At 27.7% G+C, this 22,365-nt stretch overlaps 3 protein-coding genes across 4 annotated transcripts; 1 reads left to right on the top strand and 2 right to left on the bottom strand.

Annotated features, from left to right (window-relative positions):
- Positions 1-5,054: 5,054 nt before the first annotated feature.
- Positions 5,055-10,506, bottom strand: LOC126841824 (transmembrane protein 68). Its single transcript, XM_050578498.1, has 8 exons — positions 10,154-10,506; positions 9,961-10,069; positions 9,744-9,888; positions 7,605-7,699; positions 7,375-7,542; positions 7,110-7,303; positions 6,834-7,037; positions 5,055-5,634 (listed from the first exon to the last, which is right to left on the bottom strand). The coding sequence occupies exons 2-8, from the start codon at positions 10,007-10,009 to the stop codon at positions 5,518-5,520; spliced, it is 972 nt and encodes a 323-aa protein (XP_050434455.1). The 5' UTR covers positions 10,010-10,069; positions 10,154-10,506; the 3' UTR covers positions 5,055-5,517.
- A 1,409-nt stretch (positions 10,507-11,915) lies between these two features.
- On the top strand, positions 11,916-17,474 carry LOC126844674 (uncharacterized). 2 transcript variants are annotated; one of them, XM_050583041.1, is made up of 11 exons: positions 11,916-12,227; positions 12,662-12,785; positions 12,908-13,144; positions 13,259-13,418; positions 13,974-14,092; positions 14,158-14,380; positions 14,477-14,604; positions 14,825-14,998; positions 15,137-15,304; positions 15,381-15,487; positions 16,610-17,474. In XM_050583041.1, exons 1-11 carry the CDS (start codon positions 12,125-12,127, stop codon positions 16,759-16,761), a joined length of 1,695 nt encoding a protein of 564 aa, XP_050438998.1. In that variant the 5' UTR covers positions 11,916-12,124; the 3' UTR covers positions 16,762-17,474. The 2 variants fall into 2 exon arrangements, with proteins under 2 accessions (XP_050438998.1, XP_050439007.1); XM_050583050.1 differs by lacking the exons at positions 11,916-12,227; positions 12,662-12,785 and adding an exon at positions 12,791-12,819.
- Positions 17,475-17,837: 363 nt separating this feature from the next.
- Positions 17,838-21,185, bottom strand: LOC126844685 (ethanolaminephosphotransferase 1). The gene is made up of 8 exons (XM_050583063.1): positions 20,161-21,185; positions 19,729-19,797; positions 19,473-19,662; positions 19,145-19,410; positions 18,881-19,038; positions 18,626-18,806; positions 18,252-18,428; positions 17,838-18,175 (listed from the first exon to the last, which is right to left on the bottom strand). Exons 1-8 carry the CDS (start codon positions 20,215-20,217, stop codon positions 18,107-18,109), a joined length of 1,167 nt encoding a protein of 388 aa, XP_050439020.1. The 5' UTR covers positions 20,218-21,185; the 3' UTR covers positions 17,838-18,106.
- Between the last annotated feature and the right edge of the window lie 1,180 nt (positions 21,186-22,365).

Here is a 22,365-nt window from a genome sequence, read left to right as displayed (position 1 = left end):
TTATAATAATATTTTCTATGGGGGCTTAAAGACAGATTTTTTTATTTTTGTTTTCAAAATTGTATTATAATCATTTATATTTTTACTTTTTCATAGTTTTTTCTAATAAATCTAACTAATTCTCAATAGCTAAATCAAAGATCATTAATAAAAAAAAATTGAAATCCGTCCAATAGATACACCAGGAAATGACTTCTACAAAAGTAATTTGTTATCAAACTTGCGCCATAACTCAAACTCACAATAACTTTAAAAGCTTTATAACTAGAAAATCTTAATATTTTTTCTCCTTAAAATCAGACGGTATTTATTTAAAATGGCCACTAGATCCATGTTTGTCAAATATTTGTTTCTTAATAAATAGGCTTTCCGTTTCCCTTATTACTTAATAAAAAATAATAATAATGTATAGATTTTATTGGGTTTTTTAACTGGTCTGTAAGCCTTAAGTTGTTTAAATATTTCCATCTTGAGCGGATACGAACAAATTACACAAAAAAACGAGTTTCTCGGCCATCGATGAGAAATTATTATTAAAACAAAGTATTATGTTCGAACAAATCTTACAACACGATTGAAAAGCGCGATAATTTCGTTCCGGATTTACCGTGGCCGCCCTCGACCATTTATCTCTACCGTCTATGTAATTTACACATATCGCCCTCACGCACTCTATACTATAATAATCAAATTAATGAACATTATTTTTCCCTAATGACTTTATTTTCAAAAAAATTAAAAACCGGACACTATCCAACGTCGTGTCAATAACCATTGAACATTTCATAATATTTTTGTCTATTCATAAATCTCTGTTTTGAGGATTCTCAATATTTAACAATTATAAAGTAAACAATTCTGCAAATTATAATAACAATATTTTAACTCACAAGTTCGTTTTCTTTATTTATAGTATATGTGCCACAACTACCACTCCTCTCTATCAGTTATAATTTGTTCTTATATGTATATTTTCCAGTACCCTATCTAACCTAAGATACATAGATAATTAGAAGACGGCATGTTATGGCAATTTTTGCGTTTGAACACGTGATTTTTTTTCTGTTATCAGCCGAACTTGCCTTATACCTTTTGACCCTGACAAACTTAGTTTTTTGCAAAAACTTATCTACAATAGTAACATTTATGTCTTTCAGTTTCGAGGAAATCGTACGCCAATGGTAATCCATGATACTAAATTGTTTTTCCAGGTTCAAATAAGTACTAAAAGTTAAACATTTTCACATCCATGTCTACTTTTTCAATCCTCAATCTACCGTACCGATCCAACAACTTTAAAGTCAGACGTTTAAGTCCAGATAACCTAACGGACAGTTATAAGCTCAAAAATAGTTTGCGGATTTTACCCGTGTCGGTCCTGTATTATAAATTAACCACGGTGGCCGCACAATCAGAGTGGTCGACAACTAGGTAATTTTTTTTTTTACATTTCTAACGCGATTATTACATATTATACACTCCCTCGGCTCGGTCGTCCGGCCGGGCTGATTTCTTTATATTTTTTTTTCTTCTCGTTCTTCTTTCATAATTAACATCGCCGTCGAAATATTATTATATACCTACGCGCTATTATAATAACACACACCGCGGTTGTGATTGGGGCAGAAACAGACTGGTCATATCATATAGGTATGATGATCGTGTGTGGTATACCGGCGATGGACTTCCTGATATCGAAAACGGGTACGATCATTTATTATATTAATACGATCTTATCGGGTCTAAGAACGTTGCGCGGGGCCAAAGATTATTTAGCGTCCCGAGGTGGACCGCGGTCGTGCCCATTCACGATACCGTCGTCGTCGTCGTCGTCGCCACGGCCGTCTCCGGGTGTATAATATGTAGTTGTGGGCGGATAATATAAAATATACTATGGACAAAAAAAAAAAAAATACCCTAAAAAAATAATATCTAAGTCACCGGAAACGTAATGTAATATGTTATAAATCGAAGCACGGTAACAAAAAAAATACATCTTATCAGCTTCGTATCGAAGCTAAATATTATACATATTCAACTAGTATAATATAATGTGTATAATGTGTGTTTAAATTTTATGTAATCGTGTGAAATCCTGCGGTGGCCGTTGGGTTGGGGACGGTATACCGCGTCCGAGCCTGCCGCGTGTACTCGAGTGGTTGATATGCATATTATCAACTCTAAAATATGCTGAAAGTATATCACAGGCCGTAAAACAGCCAGAATCTGCGGCATAAATAGTGGATGGGATAGGTGTTTAGCCCCCTAAAAGGCCTCATCTGCTTATTTCAAAAATCATGATTATTTTAATGTTACGCTGTTCACATTAGGTATATTACCTTTCAAGTCCAAAACGCTTCTTGAATTATTAGAGTTTAAAGGTAAAGGCGAGAAAAAAAGTGCGGTGACGAGTGACGGCCCATCATTGTTTGTATAGGAACTTTGCTCCATAAACAAAATAAATAATAGTGTAGGAGGTTGTCATTTAAAAACTCGAGTTAATGGCAATATAATTGATATTTTTATTTTTGGAAAATTAAGATCTGTGTGCAGATTAAATCTATGGTAGAATAGAGTAATGACACAAGTTGATATCACTTCAACGGCAATGTATATATTTTCGAGCACGTGTTAGAGCAAAATAGTGAACTCCATTTGTGTGGAATTCAAAAATTCGACGATTGTCGAACAAAGCACAGACGGGAACACATAATAGTTGTCGAAATCAATCTTACCTTTGCAAAACTCTTTTGTATGGTCAAATGTCTTGACGTGGGCCTGGAAATCGTCAACGTCTATTTCATAGTCAGAGCAATAGACAGTGTTGCATCGTTTGGTTTTGTTAGCATCTATTACGAATTCTTAGGTTTCTTTTTCTTTACTACTATCGATAACCAATCTTGAAGCTTCGTCGTCATCGATGGTGTCTGTTGACGTGTTGTCCAGATATGCGTCGTAATCCACCTACATAGGAATAGGTCGCCTTAAAAAGTATAAATGCGAAGAAAATCGTATTGTATGCATAGTTCAAGACAAAAATCAAGAAGTTACCCTGACGACCAAACAGAAAAGTTAAATTTTCTCTGGCCAATATAAACAAAAAACTCACAACCTTCGTATTTAAAATATCCCAGATAAATTACGCATTAACGGCATTATCTACTGTCAAATTTGTTTTCGGTTTATCCCGGTTTTGAGGATGAAGGAGTTTTTTTTACTATTTATCCACCAAAGTACGACATCTTAACATTTAACTATAAAACAGCTGTTGCTAACTAATATTACAAAGTAGGTATCTACTATAATATAAAACGAAATTAACACATAATGTACACCGCACACGGTAGGTTAACTATAATATAATAAAATACCGCGTACCATTTACCATACCGTGTTCTATCAGAAACAATATAATAGAAGGCGTAATTTCAAGTCTTCCGGATTGAAGGTATAAAAATATTAATAAATGATAGTAGTTAATTATATTAGGCGTACACTTATGGTGGCGGTATTAGTTATTACTGGACAAACCACACTTGTACCTAAATAGAGATTTATTTAATGTTTTAGACGAATATCATAATGCACACGGTTGATATATTAATAACAGTATACTTTTAGCTTCGGGTGAGTAGGTAATAAATAAGCAAAAATCTCGTAGATAATTCTATACCTACACTTAAATGCATGTTTCAACTGAAATCACTCTAGGCTATTTGACATAATATTATCAGGAGACTGGACTCCTAATGAAGACATCACTGCGAGATATACCTACAGCCAATTTTTTTCCAACAGCCCACACTTTTACTGAAGCTGTAAAAAAAAAATGGTACTCTCGTGTGCACTGAATTAAAATTTAAAAATATCATATTTATTGGAAGTAAGCAATAGATGTAAATGAACTACAATCGAAACTTGAAACTTCACAACTGAGCGCAGTCAAGCATTTGTATTTAAGTTTTATTAACAACGTTAACACATTCAACTCCAACTTTTATCAACTACTATAGTGATTTTTGAGTCGCTCTATTTTATTCAACGAGATACATTTTTTTAAATTTTGACTTCAGAGTGTTCAGTTATGCAGTTATGTAAACAATGTGTTGATATTTCTGAAAATATAATATTTTACAGTAAAAAATTTTTAAATAACTAAAAATAATTTTGAAAAGTTTTTATGATAGTCAATAAATTATTTTTTCACGTCATGAAGAAATCAAAAACTTTCGGCTTTAGGTTGAAGTTATAAACTTAAATATTTGAAAATGAAAGTTTTTAAACACGTGTTTGAAATGTTGCCTATACATTACTCCTTAAAATGTATTTATTATGTACCTTACAAAAAATATAACTAATATTTGTAATGTATATATTATGTATGTGTGTGTGTATTATTATAATGTGTTTTTATATAATAACCTATTTCAATAAAAACAAATTTTTATGCTGTCTATCCTAGAACAATGTTATTTAAATGGGAAACTTTAATCAAGGAACAAGGAACAAGGAACTACCTCTAAACATTTTTTGAAAAAATTCAAATTTTTTTTTAGGATGCCCCATAATGGACAACCCGAAAAAAATGTTTTATTGAAATAGGCGAATATATATATACACACAATTAAATAAAAACTAACTAATATTAATATATTAGTATTTATCATGTTGGTTACAGCAAAAAAATTATTTAGTTATTATTTTTGTCCAGTTGATTTAAAATAATTGTTTGCAGATGTATTTTCCATAAGCTATTTAAAATGGTCATTGCTGTGTTATATGTTTGAACAATTGATTATTATGAATTACGGTTAATTAGCAAAACCGGCCAACAAATAAAAACTAACAAATTTGTTTCAGGTTATTCATTACGTTTTTAGTTTTATTTGAGCAAAAAACACATGTTTCTAAAAATGAGTAATGATAACATTATTGAAGTCGAACCAAATATATATTTATACATGATAACCGTAACATAGACTTTGAAGCAATATAAAATATATATATAATTCACAAATAGATCGTTAAAAATATATCACAAAAAGCAAAAAAAAAAAATCCTAAAATAGTACTTTGTTCACATAAGGTTATTGGTAAACTAAATTTAAATTGTAGATACTGTCAAGACAACAGAATGTGAAAATGTCTTTTAAATATAAACTTATTAAATAATCAGTAGGTATTGGACACTTAAATTTATATTTTATATAATAGAATACATTTTTTAAGTCTCAAACTTAAATTCCTTATATAATTAATAATAATTGTTAATTATATTTCAATTTAAGATTGAGTATGTCTCTCCCAAACTTCAATAAAATTACTATGCATAAATGCGTCCTGGTACATTTTGTTACCTTATGATTAATTAAATATTTTAAATTAATACCATAAAATCGTTTTCTATAATATGTACAATAAAATAAATACTGAAATTAAATACATAGTCTAAATACAATGACAACAACCATCAATAATCGATTGTTCATTTTCCTCATCGTTGAGCAATACGTGATGTCAAATTTTTTTTTTAGTACTGTTTGATGGTGTATACACTCGTTCCAACAGCCCTCTTAATATATTTCCAGGTATACGCTGATGTTTGCTTATTAGTTCTTCTACTGCACTTGCCACCTGAAATAAGTCAAAAACCAAACAATTAATATGCCTCGTAAACGTTCTTTAAAAGTTTATCACAGTATAATTTGTGGTATTATCCGAAACAAAAAAATATCCAGGTCAAGATATCTAAAACTATAATATCTGAAAACCCAAACATCCAAAACCTCAACTATTCAGAAACTAAAAAACCCAGACGTCTAATTATCTAAAAACTGAGGAATTACTTTTTCTAAATAAGTCTCTCCAACAGTGTATATTAAGTGCAACAATTAAGTACGATGTGCTAATTCAGAGAGCGTATCAACAAATGAGTGTGCGTGAATTATGTACTGTATTATAGCATGATTATATTATATTAATGTTTTTATTGGTGATTATGCAAATATCAAACATAACTAAAAATATGTATACACAAATGTTTAATGCGTTACAAATTGTAACCGTGCCTTATGCCAAATTTCATGTTTCATTTCAAAAAGCTAAAGTAATATTAGTAAAAATTGTTGCTATAAGAGAACAAAAAAAACTGCCAATATTTTTCATTAATGTATAGAAATGAATTGAACAAAGAAAACAAAAGTACACAAATTCTGCAGAACACAAATGAAATTTGAACGACTGCCAAAAAGTATTAGGATTTGGTTAGATCATCAGTTTACCCGTTTACCCTTAAGCCTCAATTAAAATTTCCGATTGATTTAAAGATATCAAATCATTTCATCGTAAATTTTTATTATTTTCACTGTAATATATTTTTATAGAAATTTGATAAAAGAAAAATAGAGAATTTTAATAATATTTATTTATTACATTTATGCAGCACATATTTTGATAATGAAAATTTCAGATTGGTTATTAAAAAAGGGATATACATTTTATAGAGCACATACATTTTTATATAGGTTCTGTTAAATATAATAATAATAATATTCATAAAAATAATTTTGGAATTATTCTAAACAATTTTCTGGGCACTTAAATCTTAATACTATTATTATAAAAGTTTGTTGAAAATTAATTTAGAAAAATTATACCCGATAAGATGAAGTATCAACTGTTGTTTTACACAAGAAAAAAATATAAATGTAAAAATGTCTTTTTTAAATGTATGAGAATAAACATTCTCTATGAACTAGAAAAAAGAAAAATTAAAAATAATTCAGTCTCTGGCATTATTTAGTAGTGTTTGAATTTTATTCACCATACATTACCTTTTTTTGCAATTCTTCAGCTGACAAATTTGGATCAAATGGTATTGGTTTGCCAATATGTGTACGCAGTTTAACAGGAAACCAACCATAAATTGGAACAATCGGCAATCTAGTCCATAGATATATTCTTAACCAGAACCGACGACCTATTCCAATCGAACGGAAAGCTTCACGGAGATTCTGCGTAAAAACTGGTATGATTGGCTAAATAAATGTTTCAAAAAATAAATAAGTTATTTTACAATTTTTAATTATACATTGCATGTTATAACTTACAACTTTAGCATCAATAGCCACTTTAGCAAAACCTAAACGTTTCTTCCACATTAGTCTATAGTACCTATCTCCAAATTGTGCTTCATAAACACCTCCTGGTGAAATTGCTAATAGATTATTTTGTTTTAATATTTCTGAACAAGACTGAACAGTACCCGGTATAACTTTTAATGGTTCAGATATTATTGACCAACCTACAAAAAAAAAAAATTATTTAAGAAAATTATTTGAATTTATTCATTATTTAGTTCTGAAAAATGTTTACCAGGCAATTTAAATAAAAAATGATCAGCTACAGTGTGCACTAATTTTGCTTTCATTAAATATATTTTTGAGATCATATAATATAAATCAATAGGAATAGCACCATGATAATAAACTAAAAGTGCAGGACTGTCAATTGGTACATTTTCCAAGCCATTAACTTCATAACCTATAAATAAAGATAAAAAGATTACAAATACATTTTTGATTTAATGTTAATTACAAATTTACCATGCCAAATCCATCCATGGGCATCCCAAAATGCAGCAACAGTATGCAACGCACCATCCCAAAAATTGTTTTCGTATGCATTAATAAGTCTTTCCCTAAAAACAAAAACAATAATTTACAAATCGTTAAGAATTTAATCTATTTCTTCAATCAAAGTTTTGCAGCAAAATTATTTCTTTAAAAAGATATTGGTTATTACAAGGGCTGTGTAATAATATAATTATTAAAATAATAACAGCTTTGATGCAGAGCTGAGAAGACGTTGTTTTATAATGACAATTTTTTTTTTTTTTGTGCCTGGGCTCTTGGTATTTCATAAATTTCTGGACTAATTTCTTAATGTAGCAAGTCTGTAGACCAGAAATCGTACTTGAGAGGTATTCTATAAGACCAAAAGTTTAAAATGACACCACTTTTCTTTCGAAATTGAAAAAAAAAACCTAATAAGTTCACATTTTTTTCAACTATAATAATTATGGCGTGTTCTAACTTTTTGAAAATTGTCTAATTACTTTCAAACTTGTATAGAACATTTATTGTTAGGGACAGGGTGGCCAAATAGATTAAGGCGGCGGTGCTGGCATACAACATTGCTAGTTTGACTCCAGTTACGGGCGATCTTTTTCACAAGGCAGAACAATCTTTCTAGGAGAAGAGCTTGTCATCCCCCCTACTAAGCATGGCAAAAATGTCATGCGCCACCTGGCGACCAAACTAGTCCTACTGGTTTAGTCAATAATGCCATATGCTAAATAAATAAATTATTGTTTTGATTACGATGTATAGGTAACAGCTACAAATTATTAGTACGTCTATTCTAATAAGATCCAGACCCTTATCAAATTTACCCTATTACTAAACATAAAAATCAAGAATAATTTTGCCTTAACAATATATAATAATTATACTATCAACAGATTCTCATTAAATCATTGATTTAAAGTTATTTTATCACTTTTGGTTATAACTATTAAATTATTATTTATTTTATACAATAATTCCATAGACCGTAACCTCCCTGATCCCATTATGCTCTGTCCCCACTGTGCTGCTTTTTTGTTAGCATAAATTGAATACTTGAGTTTTTTTTTTTTTTTACAAAAATAAATAAATAATTTTTGATTGTAGATTAAATTAAACCCTATTGTGTTACAACTGTGGTAGTTTTTAATAGTTATCACTCTGAATTCTCATAATTCTTTAAATCCTTGAGTTTAGTAGTCAATTTTTTTACCTACTCAACTAATTATGTTTTCTCACAAAAAATTATTAGGCATCTAAATGACCATGAATGAGTTATTTACATATAATTATAAATTGGTACAAAATTAATAGGTATGCACAGTAATTTACAGCAAAAGTCTCATTTTATATCCAGAAGGTAGAAAGTATTCATAAAAAAAAAATGAATATATAACCGACACTTTTTAATTGTGTTATAATATTTCAATACTGTAGGTATACTTGTTAAGCGTAAAAAGTGACCTTGTAATAGATTTAATTACATTCGCCAAATAAGAAAATCAATTAAATCGTAGTTTTATATGAAATTTAAAAGATACAGTGAAAAATTACATTGATAAAAAGTCAGATGGTGGTCTGATTGCGGCATTTACTATGGCATTACTGTTATTAACTAATAATTAACTATGTTAATGTTATACTAATGTACTAATGTATATTAACTATATTACTTCGCTGTCTATATATGCTTAAAATATCTGATTATATTACGCCTATGCACTATGTTATTTACAAAATTTGGCACAATCTAACAATAGCCATGTTTAAATATTAATATTTATTGGCCTTAGATGGTTTTACAAAAGTAATTTTAATAAGGTCAACCCATAAGGAATTTGAAATTAGAAATTCTATAAAAAAAATTGATGACTAAAGTAACTTTTAAAATATATTTTCTGGGCAATATTCAATAAAATATATTTTAAAATTTGAAGTTTTTACTTACAAAAGATAAGTTTTCAGCTATAAATCATAATATCTATGTATTAAGCATACTAATTTACTCATACCAAAGGTTTAGGTACTTCATACCTTAATGTACAACTTGACATGGTAAATGATAAAATAATTTATTCTTAACATTTAAATAATAGTATTTTTAACTTAGAAACGTACCTGTGGAGTTTGTAGATATATAATATAACTCCTGTGATATAGAATAACAGCACTATAGTTAGCGGTAACAGAAATGTGACGATCAATGGCCAGAGAAGCCATGTCATCCACAACCATAAATCAACATCTACTCCATGATAGTGTACTACATAATAACATAATTACTGAATTAATAACTGATTTAATAAAAACATAATATTTAAGGGAAAATACTAACCTGTAAATGAAGATGTAGAGTTGTTAGCGCTACTAAGAAGCGACAACATTGTTTTGCTTTATCCGTTTGTAGAACTATTTCATTTATTCTTTAATGCACAGCTAAAGGTCTACAACATAATTTACCATATCAGGTCGTTCCTCTTGTCAAACACATCTTAGTCAGTGAAATGAGCAATAAAAAATATCAATACCACTAGTGGTAATAATATGCTGACAATGCAGGCTACAGGGCAGTGAAAATGTGTTTTATTTTTCTTCTATCGATAACGAACGGGTCTCATCGACCACCGCCGATGTTTCAATGTATATATATATATATATATATATTATTATAATTATTACTGTCTACTATAGTCTATTTTTTACTAATCCAAAACATTCAGCAAAAATAGACATGTATACGCTATACAAACGTATACAAATCTTGTCACTCGTTGATAAAAATATTGTATACAGTATGATATCGATATTCAACTTGTGGTAAAAAAAAATTGAGGATAATTTTAAACTATAGAATAGCTCGACACGTCAAGCGCAAGGTAGGGTTGCTGAACGTGTGCTGTAAGGTGTTTGTTATGGTTTCCAAAACACCTGTTATCTAAAGCAGCTGATACTATCTTGCCGGCGGCTTGTTATCATGTAGTTTAATAACAATCATCTTTTATCAATGACTCAAGTGAACTCGACAGAGTTACTCCGCACTAGTCGTTAGAAAATCGAAACTAGGTCGCTGGCAAACCAATCTACGAGTTGGGAATTAAAGCAAAGAGGACTAAATCCCCTTAATAATGACGGGAAGTTGGATGGATCATAGGAAGTTCCCGTTAACTGGGTAGATCCCCAGTATTAAATAGCAAGCAAGAGAATATCGGAATAATTAAATATATAATTATACCTACACTTCAATTATTTATTCTTTATTCGGTTATTCGATTTTTCATCAATTTTTAATTATAATATTAAAATATAATTTTTAATGGCAATACTTAAAAATGTATGTACAACAGTTATTGTTTTTATAAATAAAATTTTACACAACTCTGATGAAGTACAAAAAGTCAATACTTACATAATAATCAATACACTTATATATAGTATAATAATTGACGACGGAAACTGTAACGGACACATTTTGTCAAAAATGTATTCTAACAGAAACTGATAAGTTAGATAATATCATTGCTTAAAATTACAATATATTAATAATCAATGGTAATAGGTATGCAATGGTATTGCTTAGTCTAACTTAAATGTTATTCAACAATTTACTAAACTTAAATACTCATCGGCCAAGCCCATTACTTTTGTCTCCCGCCAATTTATTATTAATCCTAAATAATAAACAGTTATTGAGTTATACAATATTGAAGACATAAATAGTTCAATAACGTATTATATTATAGATATAAGAGATTCGTCCAACATTAAGATTATATATATATATATATATATTTATAAGTGAAATCCGAAAGGACAAATTATGAATGATAATCTTTATTCTTCTTAGGACAAATTTTTACCTAATATTATGAGTATCATGCAGTTTACTGATTAGTGTTTACAGCATAGACCTCAAAAAGTGTAATATAATTTTAAAGTAACTAATAGTAGACAGTAGACACGTGTATCGTATGTTTAAGCAAGGCTTAAGTCAATACATGTCATGGCCACGCATTTTCGGTAGTCAGAATTAATAATACAAGACGTATTTTTTAATTTTTCCGTAGACATGATTTTGTTTTAAACAGATCAAGCCGTTAGCCGTAGCAGCTAAGGTCAAATAAGTATTTTAATTATTAAAATTGTAAAAGCTATTATCAGTTCTAGTATGCTATCAGTTCTAATGTGATAGCAATTTAACATTTGATTGGTCCTTGGAAACGTTAATTTTTGAAAATAAAACTGATAAGAGAACATGGGATTCGGATAATATTTATTATTTAATAGGTTCATTATAGGTATTACAGTTTATAAATAAAAACTTAACGAACGAGTATAAAGTACAAATTAAAACTCAGGAACTGGGGATTTTTATTATTATTAATTTATTTTGATTTAATAATAAGTAGTATATAATTAGAACGTATCATTTAACTAATAATTTTTAGTTAACGTTCATGTAAACTTAGTATTTGTTTTGTGGAATATTGAAAAAAATAAGTATGATGGAAATCAATAGTACGTGTAAGTCTACGCTAAAATCTATTGAAAGCTGTTTGGAAAAAATGAAAAAAATGTCCTTATTGCCGTTTCCAGTTTATGAAAGTAAGTCGATAGAATTATTTTCTAGTATCTAATGCATTTTTAAAAAGGTTATTATTAATGAATGGGTTGTTTACAAGCGTAAAAATGTTTAGTACACCTGTAAACCACATATTCTTGTAATTTTCTATAATACTATTTTTTTTTATTATAAATATTAAAAAAATCAAATCATTTTATGCGTATAATGATTTGTTTACTGATTATATAAATAATTCTGTGCGTAAAGATTTTTAACTGTCCTTGTTTTTTTTAATTTTGAAAACTTTCATTATATTATTGACCATTAGGTTAATTAAAAATAATGTTATACATTACTAAAATAATACTACCTTATCTCCTTTAACAATCTCATAGCATGAAACATAATCAGAAGACTAAGAAATTAAGGAGCTAACCTAACTGTTTGATCCTATTATTCTTGTATATAATTTTAGACATGAATAAAGCAGCAGCCTATACTAGTTTTTGTTTAAAAAAATATGAATCTGCAGCTTTCTATCTTTCTGAATCACATGGAGGAGGAATTCGTTCAAAACTATCAGTATCTATAAACCCTAAGTATGTACCGTGTCATGGTTATGGCGCGTGCTAAGTAAGAAGAAAAATTACAGTATCTTACTGTACCTACTAATATTAAAAAATTTTGTATTAAATAATGAGCATTTTTAATTTTATTTAAGTACACCTAGTGACAAGAAACTTGATGATTGTCTATCATTAAATTCTAAATATGTTTCTGATGGATATGATGGCTTAATAGATCGGTTAAACGATATGCCGTCCGAATGGACATTAATTCAAATTACGAGAAACTTTAGTCCAAAAGAAATAGTCACTCCTAGACCGGCAGATAAAACTGTAGATATGAATGAACTTTTTGTGACTAGATATCAGTGTGGTTATAACGATAAAAAAATGTAAGTATTCTTTTTACATCGGGTTTACGTCCCCAAATTGTGTCTATGTACAAATTGTAAAATGTAAAATGACATAAGAGTCAAATTTTGTTTATCTAAACTAAACAATTTTAGAGTACCATTAACCGTAAAGGTTAGTAAACCACATATCAGTCTTGGACAAAAAACAATTTTTGAAGTATTAAAAAAAAGTTTAGATGATTCAAATAATAGAAAAATCAAGGATCATGCCACAATACGCAATTTAAGAGAAGCTGCGTCAGAGTCAATTAAAGTCAGTAACAGCTAATAAACTAATTCTAATTGAATTTTAGAAAATAAGACAACCCAAAAACAAACAAAAGTTGTGAAGAAAAATTGTTTTATCATTTAATTTAAACATTAATTAAAAATAGATGTTATTTCTTTAAAAAATTGATCTAAAATAAGTTTGATCCATACTAGGCTATAATTCATACAAATATTTTAAATATTTATTATAAGTATTAAAATTTGATGAAGTATAAAAAACAAAAAATGAGTATAATTTAAAAAACAGAGTAAAATGGAAAAAATATAGCAAATACATACCTATGCATAATCTCCAAGGTAAATAACCTTATTTTTTACTTTTGTTAAAAAGTTTGTAGTACATAAACATTGCGTAAAATTAAATATTGTTTATTATTTCTTTATATAAGTAGCATTTCCCCTTATATTTTACTTACTTTAACTTAATTACTTTTTCTTTTAAATATATTATGTAATTTCTTTCAGGTTTGTCATGATATTTTTATGTACTAACATTTTTATTTATTAAAATGGTTTTTTTATGTATAATTACTAATAGAGTATATCTCAAGAAATTCATACATGTTGGTTGAAGCATTGGATTTGTATGTTAATGGGTAACTATGTAGATAAAAAACTAGCAGCTGAAGTTCATGATATTATAGACAATGTTATTGAGTAAGGATGATGTTCTTTTAACAAAATATTTTTGAAGTATTAATTCATGATATTGTATTTTGTAGAAAAGAAAAAATTACCATAAGTGACCGGTCCAGAATGATATTGTACCAGATAACTAATGCTGCAGTCCAATTAAATGAAATTGAATTAGATTATGTTCTTCGAGAAGTTGATTGCACTAATGAAGAGAAAAATAAATTTCAAATAGCTATAAATATGTATCGATTAAATGGATCTCATTTAGTATTGAAAAAAAGACATCCCGTCATGTTAATTCTAGACGAGGTATACTTATAAATTATTATAAATCCAATTTAAAAATTATAATGAATTTATATAGAAATGCTTGCTTAACTAACAAAGTATTTTCCTAATTTTAAGCATTTGGAATGTTTGCCGTGGGAAACAATACCTTGTTTGAAGAGGCATCCAGTTTCTCGTATTTCATCAGTACATATTGCCCACAGATTATTTATAAAACACAAGAAATCTATTCGAAATGGTTTGATGTAAGTTTAAAAGCTAATCTACAATGTAGCCATTTCAAAAACCCTTGTTGGTAATAAGATAATAAAGCAAGAGTAAACTATGGGATAAAAAACCAATTATATTATTAAAAATATAATATTATTATAATTAATAAAATATCTACCAATAATCAATAAATAAAAAAAAAACATTTACGTAACAGTAATTTTTATCATTCATTTTTTTTTTTTTTTTTTTAAGGGAAATAAGTAGTAAAGGCTACTACATGTTTAATACAGACAAAACATTACCTAATGCCGAAAAAAGAATGTTAACATTTTTAAGAGAGAGAAGTATTGACTGGCAAGGAATAAAAAGTGAAGAACCTTCTGCAGACAAATTCACCAAAATATTGCAACAATACGATATTATTCTGTAAGTAAGAATACTATATTATATGGATACTACTTATCAGTCAAGATTCAGACTGACAAGTTACTAAATATCCATTTGTCTATGTATGCTTAAGTTTATATATAAATGTATACATCCTTAATAAATTATTAAATTTAGATACTGCGGACACGGAAATGGAACACAGTATTTGCACAGTTTAACTTTGGACCAATTAGAGCTCCAATGTATACCCATGTTATTCGGATGTTCTAGTGCTAGACACACAGACAAGGGGGGAAGGACTAACTTTGTTGGAGCTTCTTATGGTTATTTAAAAGCTGGCTGGTTTGTAAAAAAAAAAAAATGAAGTTCTATATTATTGAAATTCATCTACTAGTTACATAATATATTTATGTTTTAGTCCATGCGTTATTGGCATGCTTTGGAATGTCACCAGTTTGGATGCTGATAATATAGCTCGAGCTATGCTCAATGTTTGGCTTCCCGGTAATCCAATTAATCTTCAAGGTATAAACAAATTATTGAGAAAAACTGAAAGTTATCAAATCATTTCAAATAAACACTGATCCAAAACTATAGATGATGTAAAGCTAGGTTAAATTGTGTTACTTAGTTTGATGTTTGACGTAATACTTCTATAAAAACAAAATCGAATTTGTTTTCTTTTTCTAAAAATATAATACTTTACAACTGAGTTAAGACCTGAAATCAATTGTACCGTTTATTAACTAAAATAATAATTGTAACTCTATATTTATTTATTTATTATGATTAATTGATTGGGCGAGACCAATTACAATTTAAATGTGGAACATAAAATATTTACATAGATAAAGGTTGTTGTGTAGGTACCATAAGTTAAGTGATTAAATTACTAAGATATAAATTAAAAGTAACAATAGAATTACAAATAAACATATCAATATTGAAATTATTCACATGTTGCATGGATCTAATTAAAGGGGTGTTCTTACCATATGAAGTACGCTGGAATGGCACATAAAAGGTATTAGTTTGTCTAGTGGTATGACCAGGAACTAAAAAAGAAATATTTGACAATAGACAATGGACAGTTAACATAACCATTTAAAAGTTTATATATAAAATAATTTCTGTAATATGCAATATATTTTTTTAGACAAATAATGTGTCTAAACATATATATATATATATAATCACGACAATAAGTGTTTTATTTTATTTTTTTCAATAAAAGAAGTGCGACTACAAATTTTTAAAATATAAAATGTTGGTAATGAAATCAGTATATTATTTTCATAATACATGTAAAATATTAAAAAATATCAATAATATTAATTTTATAAAAAAAATTATTACGTTTGTAATCACGTTTTTATTATTTTCTTCCCAAAATAGAAAAAAAAGCTCGACCAGATTATTTAAAAATTGTGTGTTTTATATATTTCTGATTTTTTATCTATATACTTGCTACATGAAGAAATCAGTCCGGTAGTTAAAAAAAATTTGTCGGTACAAAAATAGAAAATATAAACATTTCTTTATTATTATTTCTAAAAATAAGTTCAAATAACAGAAGCACTTAGCTACATTTTTTTATGATTTAATATTATTAAACTATACTTAACTATTTTAAAATTAATATTTTAGATAAATGGCCAAAAGAATTCTTGGATCCTTGTGACAGCAATAAAGAACGAGAACTTTTGAGAACATTAGCTGTAGCTAGGAATACTACCAGAAGTTTTTTCAACTATGCAGCAATAATTGCTCGGGGAATACCTATCATTATTAAAGACTAATACTCAGTATACATTATATTTATTATAGCTAAAAAAACATTTTTAGTAAGTACTAAATTCACTGAAATTTTAAATGTTTATTTATGTTTTAAATTTATGTATTTTATAACTTCGTTTTTGTTTATTTATTTATATTTTACACATAAGATAATGTTTTATTCATTTTACATGTAAATAACAAAATTAGGCTTATATTTTATAATTAATTAAAATGTGTAAATATTCATTTCTTAAACAAACATAAAATTATACCAACTCTAATTGGTTTTAAATTTTTTATCAGAGTTCTATTGCAATTGCTCAGCAATAAATTATAGATTAGTTTGACAAATCACCTTTCCCAATAAACACATCAACATGATATTACTGAAAATAATAAAAAAAAACAATTCTAAACAGTCAAATACTAAATTAAAGTATCATAGCATACTGATGAAATTAAACTTCAACAGTAATTTGAGAATGCAAGATTATGTTCAATTTTTCTTTATTTTGAGGTACATGTAAATGTTGTAAATAGTTCAATAGCACTTTGGTTGTAACAACATATCCAGTGCTTATTTTAGGAGAGAATGGGTAAAAAACCATGGCTCTTGTACAATATTAAATGAAAAATATTAATTTAAGTTAATACAAAGAAATTTTAACTAAGATTATTTAATGTAAAAAAATATATATTGAATAAACTTTTTTTCTTCTATTATTACGTTAACACTGGGAATAAAGTCTATTAAATTGTTTTCATGGAAAATTGTAATAGTAGATTTATATCCTTTTTTTTATGATTTCATTATAGTAAATAAGTAAAATGTATAGCGTTAAGTCAATTTGTTCTATTTTAAGTCTTTACACAAAGTTTTTGTTACAATTAAAAAATGACTAAGTACTCTTTATTATGAATTGAAAAATAATGAATGTATGTAATATTAAGGTACACAATGAATTTTAATAATAAAAATTAGCTACACATAAACAGTGATGACACCAATCAGTTAGTTAGTAGTAAAATCACAACAATCAAAATATGTTTTTTTATAATATTTTTATAATAAACATAAAACAAGTGAAATAAATTATTGATGTATTCTAGCAATAATAACAAATAAATTATCATATTTCTTTAATTTTAAGTTTAAACCTAAATTATTTGGTACAAAGTAGTAATGTAATGATAGTGTGATATTATAAAATTAGTTGTGATTTTTATTATATCACATTTACTTATGGTGCAAAGATTCAATTTAATGTAATTGTATGGTATAAACTCCTTCAATTATGCCAGTAGTACTAATTTTAGTACTCAACACAATTATAATTTTGTAATTAAATTGTTTTTGAATAATGACTATTTTGCATTCTTTGTGATTGGTATTTTGAAACATTTAATGTTGAAATGGTCAGCCATTTGCTTTACCTAAAAATACAATTTGTAATTGGTGTAAACTAACTGAATATTTAAATTTTCATTAAATTAATATAATTTGTCTTACCACATTTGCACCATAATGGATATGAGTCATAAAACTTAATATCGCCATGACGTACATTACCATCAGCTCAAAAGAAGGTAAAACAATAGAAGTAGCTATAGCTATAGCCAAGTAAGTCAATAATGTATTATGGCCAGCACAACGTGTTTTACTCATTTGAGCAACAATCAAACGACACTGAAATAATCAAAGAAAAAACGTCATATTATATAAATGCTTTTAGTTTTTTAATTGAACATAAATAAGAATTTTTCAAACACTTGTTTTAATATACATATTTCAATACAATACAGATGTAACAAGTTTTTTCATATGCCAGCCCACCAACGTTTATTACTAATGTTCATTTTTAAAACAATTATCAATGTACTTACAGATATATTAGAAAATATAGCTCCACTCATCATAAAAAACATTCTTGGGTCTCGTTCGAGAATATTAGTGGGTGAGAATTTAATCCAAATCAAACACAAAGATAAAAACACAGTTAAAGGAATTAAGGGCCGATTTCCTTCGTACAGACTTAGATTTTTTCCAGTTTTATCTCTATAACATCTGAAATGTAAAGTGTACAATTTAATAAAACTATAGTTTTTTTAATTTTTTTTAATGTATAAACGTTAAATTACACATAAATGTTGTATATAGAAACTGGAACATTAGCTATGAATGTTGCAAAATAAAATGTTATCTCTGTAACATGACCAAATGAAAGTTCTTTTATCACAGTCATTTTCCACTTTTCTGGTCCTACAAATGCAGTAATTGCAAAAAAGAATACCAAACCCTGAAAAATGTGAAAAATGAGTTTTGTAGCATTCACAAAAGCTCTTGATGAACCGTAAAGCAAAAGACAAAGAAGAAATGATATATGACACAAATTTAAAACTTACAACCATTGAAAAATCATAACTCCATGGCAAATATAATACTCCTGTGTTATACTTTTCCCAATGTGCTAGATAAAAGTTTATAAAGACCATTAAACATATCAAATACATTCGTATTGGTTGAATAGTAGTTGGATCATCCCGTCCAAATATAGAATACAATGCTGTTGGTATAAAAACCGTTGTCCACGAATCTAAACCATGATCAAACAATTCTCCTAAGGGACTGCTAGTGCCTGTACGTCTTGCTTGTTTTCCATCTAACCCATCTATTTCAATATAAAATAATAAATTAAAAATATGTTCCATGAATAATAAAATATATATTTACCTAATGAATAAGATATGAACATAAATAAAGATACAACTCCGAATACCCAGTTTGGTATTGGAGTGCCTTTATATAAGCTTCCCGAAGCATAGAAACCATAATCATAATAAGAGAGTAGTAGTGAAGCCGCCACAGTAAAAAGGAAACCAACAAAAGTTAATAAATTAGGTGCAATCCATCTAGGGGTAAACTGTGAACAGATTGTTTCATATCAAAAAAGTGCATTAAAAATAATTTTAAAAACATTTGCGCTTACTTTAATTATGGTATTCCAAAAAGGATGCATGATGTAAACACCCAGTGGATTTGTATCGATTACGCTGTACTAAAACAATTAAATACATTTGATAAAATTATTATGTTTTAAAAAATAATTTAAAAATTTTTTATTAACAAAATAATGGTAGGATAACAATTGACACATATAACTTTTAAAAAATCGTTTTCAATTTGTTAATTGATTTATAATAAAGTTTATAAATAAGAACAATAATTAATTAATGAACTTTATAAACCACCAGACTTAAATTATGATATTTTCAACCAGTAATTGTGAAATCAGTGCAATTAAGCACCTAATTAACCATCAAAACAAAAATATTATTATGATAACGTTTTCATTAGTAATATGCATATAAAAAGAACTATGTACACATATTGATAATTCGAAAAAATATGTTATACTTACTTTATAATTGTCAAATCCGTTTAGATGGTCTTTATTAAGATATTCATGATCAAACATGATGATGATGTTGATAGCGATTTGATGTAAAAAAAAATTAATTCAAAATAACTAGCCACTTGCGGTATCAAGTGTAATGCATTAACAATAAATTAACGTAATTCGAAAACATTTTTGGGAGATGGTTTGCACTATTTTAATAAACAAATATTGAAATATGCACTTAATCAGACCAAAAATGTATGAAGTTTAACCGAGTATTGAAACACATAATTGTCAATTATTACTTAACATAAAGAATGCGAATAATATTACACAACACTTATAACTATTATAATATGGAAGTATTAAAACGTTAACGTTACAGAATTTGATCCTTGAACTTTGTATTATTATTTATTTACCGATTTCCCTCTCCGGCGGCCTCTTTTTTTTGTCGGGTTCGACCTACCGGCCAGTGGCCATTATCATTTATCATGCCATACGCTACAAAATATACCTGCTGTAAGTACCATATACCCGGTATGATGCTGGTGGGTAATGCGGTAACGATCAACGTTTTATATACATACATAAATAAATGTTTATATATATGTATATTATACTACAAAACTGGGAAATCTAATGCGCATGTGAAAAGGCAGCCAGGCCCAAGTCAAGACAAATAGCGCTCTCACATCGGCTCGCTGCAAATTGGTACTCCGTCTGTTAGTGCGAGCATAGAATAGATTAAAGAAGCAGGGTCACTTTCAATGTATACAAAAAAAAGTGACGGACATATTGTAACACGATGGTGGTAGGTTACTATGATGCCAAGAACTACGGCTTATCATATACACGCCCAAAGTATATGAATCGATAAAAAGCATATTTTGGGAACTTACGTTGTAAGTGACCGCGATTTTCTATAATTTAAAAGCAGGTAACGACTAACGATGTACCGAGCTTAGACTTTTAGCTAACTACATCTTCTATGCGCCCTCTCGACTTAACTTGAACTTTTTAATTTAAAACATTTATCAAAATATAATACAGCATCAAAATTACACAATGTTGTTTTGGGTACTCTTATTGATTAAGTTTTTTCAATATAATAAAATAATTTTTATAAATTATACCTATATTATAATTTATAAAATACATTCAGTTTTTACAAACTGTAAACTCTGTAAATTTAGATGTCAGTATCCGATCATTTCAAGTACCCGATTGTACCAGCTATGTTCCCAACCAATCATGATGTGTAGGCAATTCGGCTATTTTTTCAACGTGATTTCTATTAAGTTAAAATTAAATGTTATTAACATTCAAATTAAAAACTAGTCTAAAGTTTGATAAGAATAATAATTTTAAAACAAGAAATATAATACTTTTTTTTTTACTTCGAATCGAGTTTTAGATTTTTTCTAACACGCTAATTTATACGTTTTAATATAAAAAATAAAAATAAAATTTTTTTTTTAATTACAAAAAATTACACGTTCTAAATTGATAAAACAGTTCTGAATTCGACAAAGAAAATAGAATAATAATTGTTCAAAGTTCAAATGTACAAAACACCGCAAAAATTGTTTTTCTTCACAAGTATTTCAACTGATATCATCTATTACCTTCTCCTGGCACGGTCCAAGTGTATCTTCATCGTTTTGGTTTAAGAATTATAGACTTCTAAAATTAAAACCTAACCTTATCTGAATTGATAGCAAATACCACCAATACTAATTCTACGTAAAACAAATATACTTGAAAAGTGATTACATTTCATAATTTATAACTAATTAGTTAAGTTAATAGTAAGCAATAATTTTAATCTTTTAATTTTATATAATTAAATACAAAATTAAAATTAAATATCAAATAGTTTTAGCTTTGATGTAGATCTAAGAAGGTGTTGGTATATTGTATGAAATCCCAAATAACTGAAGGTATGAACGCAAACAATTTTGGAGCGATTTTGTAAGCACACCCAAGTTACCCTCCTAAAATAGCACATAATATAAACCATACAATTTAAACCTACCCTGATCATAGTTTCAACGACCATTGGTTTACCGTAATCTCATGTTTTTTTTTAATATTCTCTTTTGTTACTCTTTCTTCTGTAATGGTTTACATTTCTTAGATATACAATTATATTAATTTTAAAACACTACTCAGCTTTTTAATTATTCTTATTTTGCAAAATTCAAGTGCGCGTGGCAATCAACT

This window comes from Adelges cooleyi, unplaced genomic scaffold (genome assembly GCF_023614345.1).
Source record: "Adelges cooleyi isolate 19-005CV unplaced genomic scaffold, UGA_ACOO_1.1 ACOO_flye_CR_arks_rails_tigmint_CR_PRNA_108, whole genome shotgun sequence".
Taxonomy (NCBI): Eukaryota; Metazoa; Arthropoda; class Insecta; order Hemiptera; family Adelgidae; genus Adelges; species Adelges cooleyi.
This window is presented reverse-complemented; position numbering and strand designations above follow the sequence as displayed.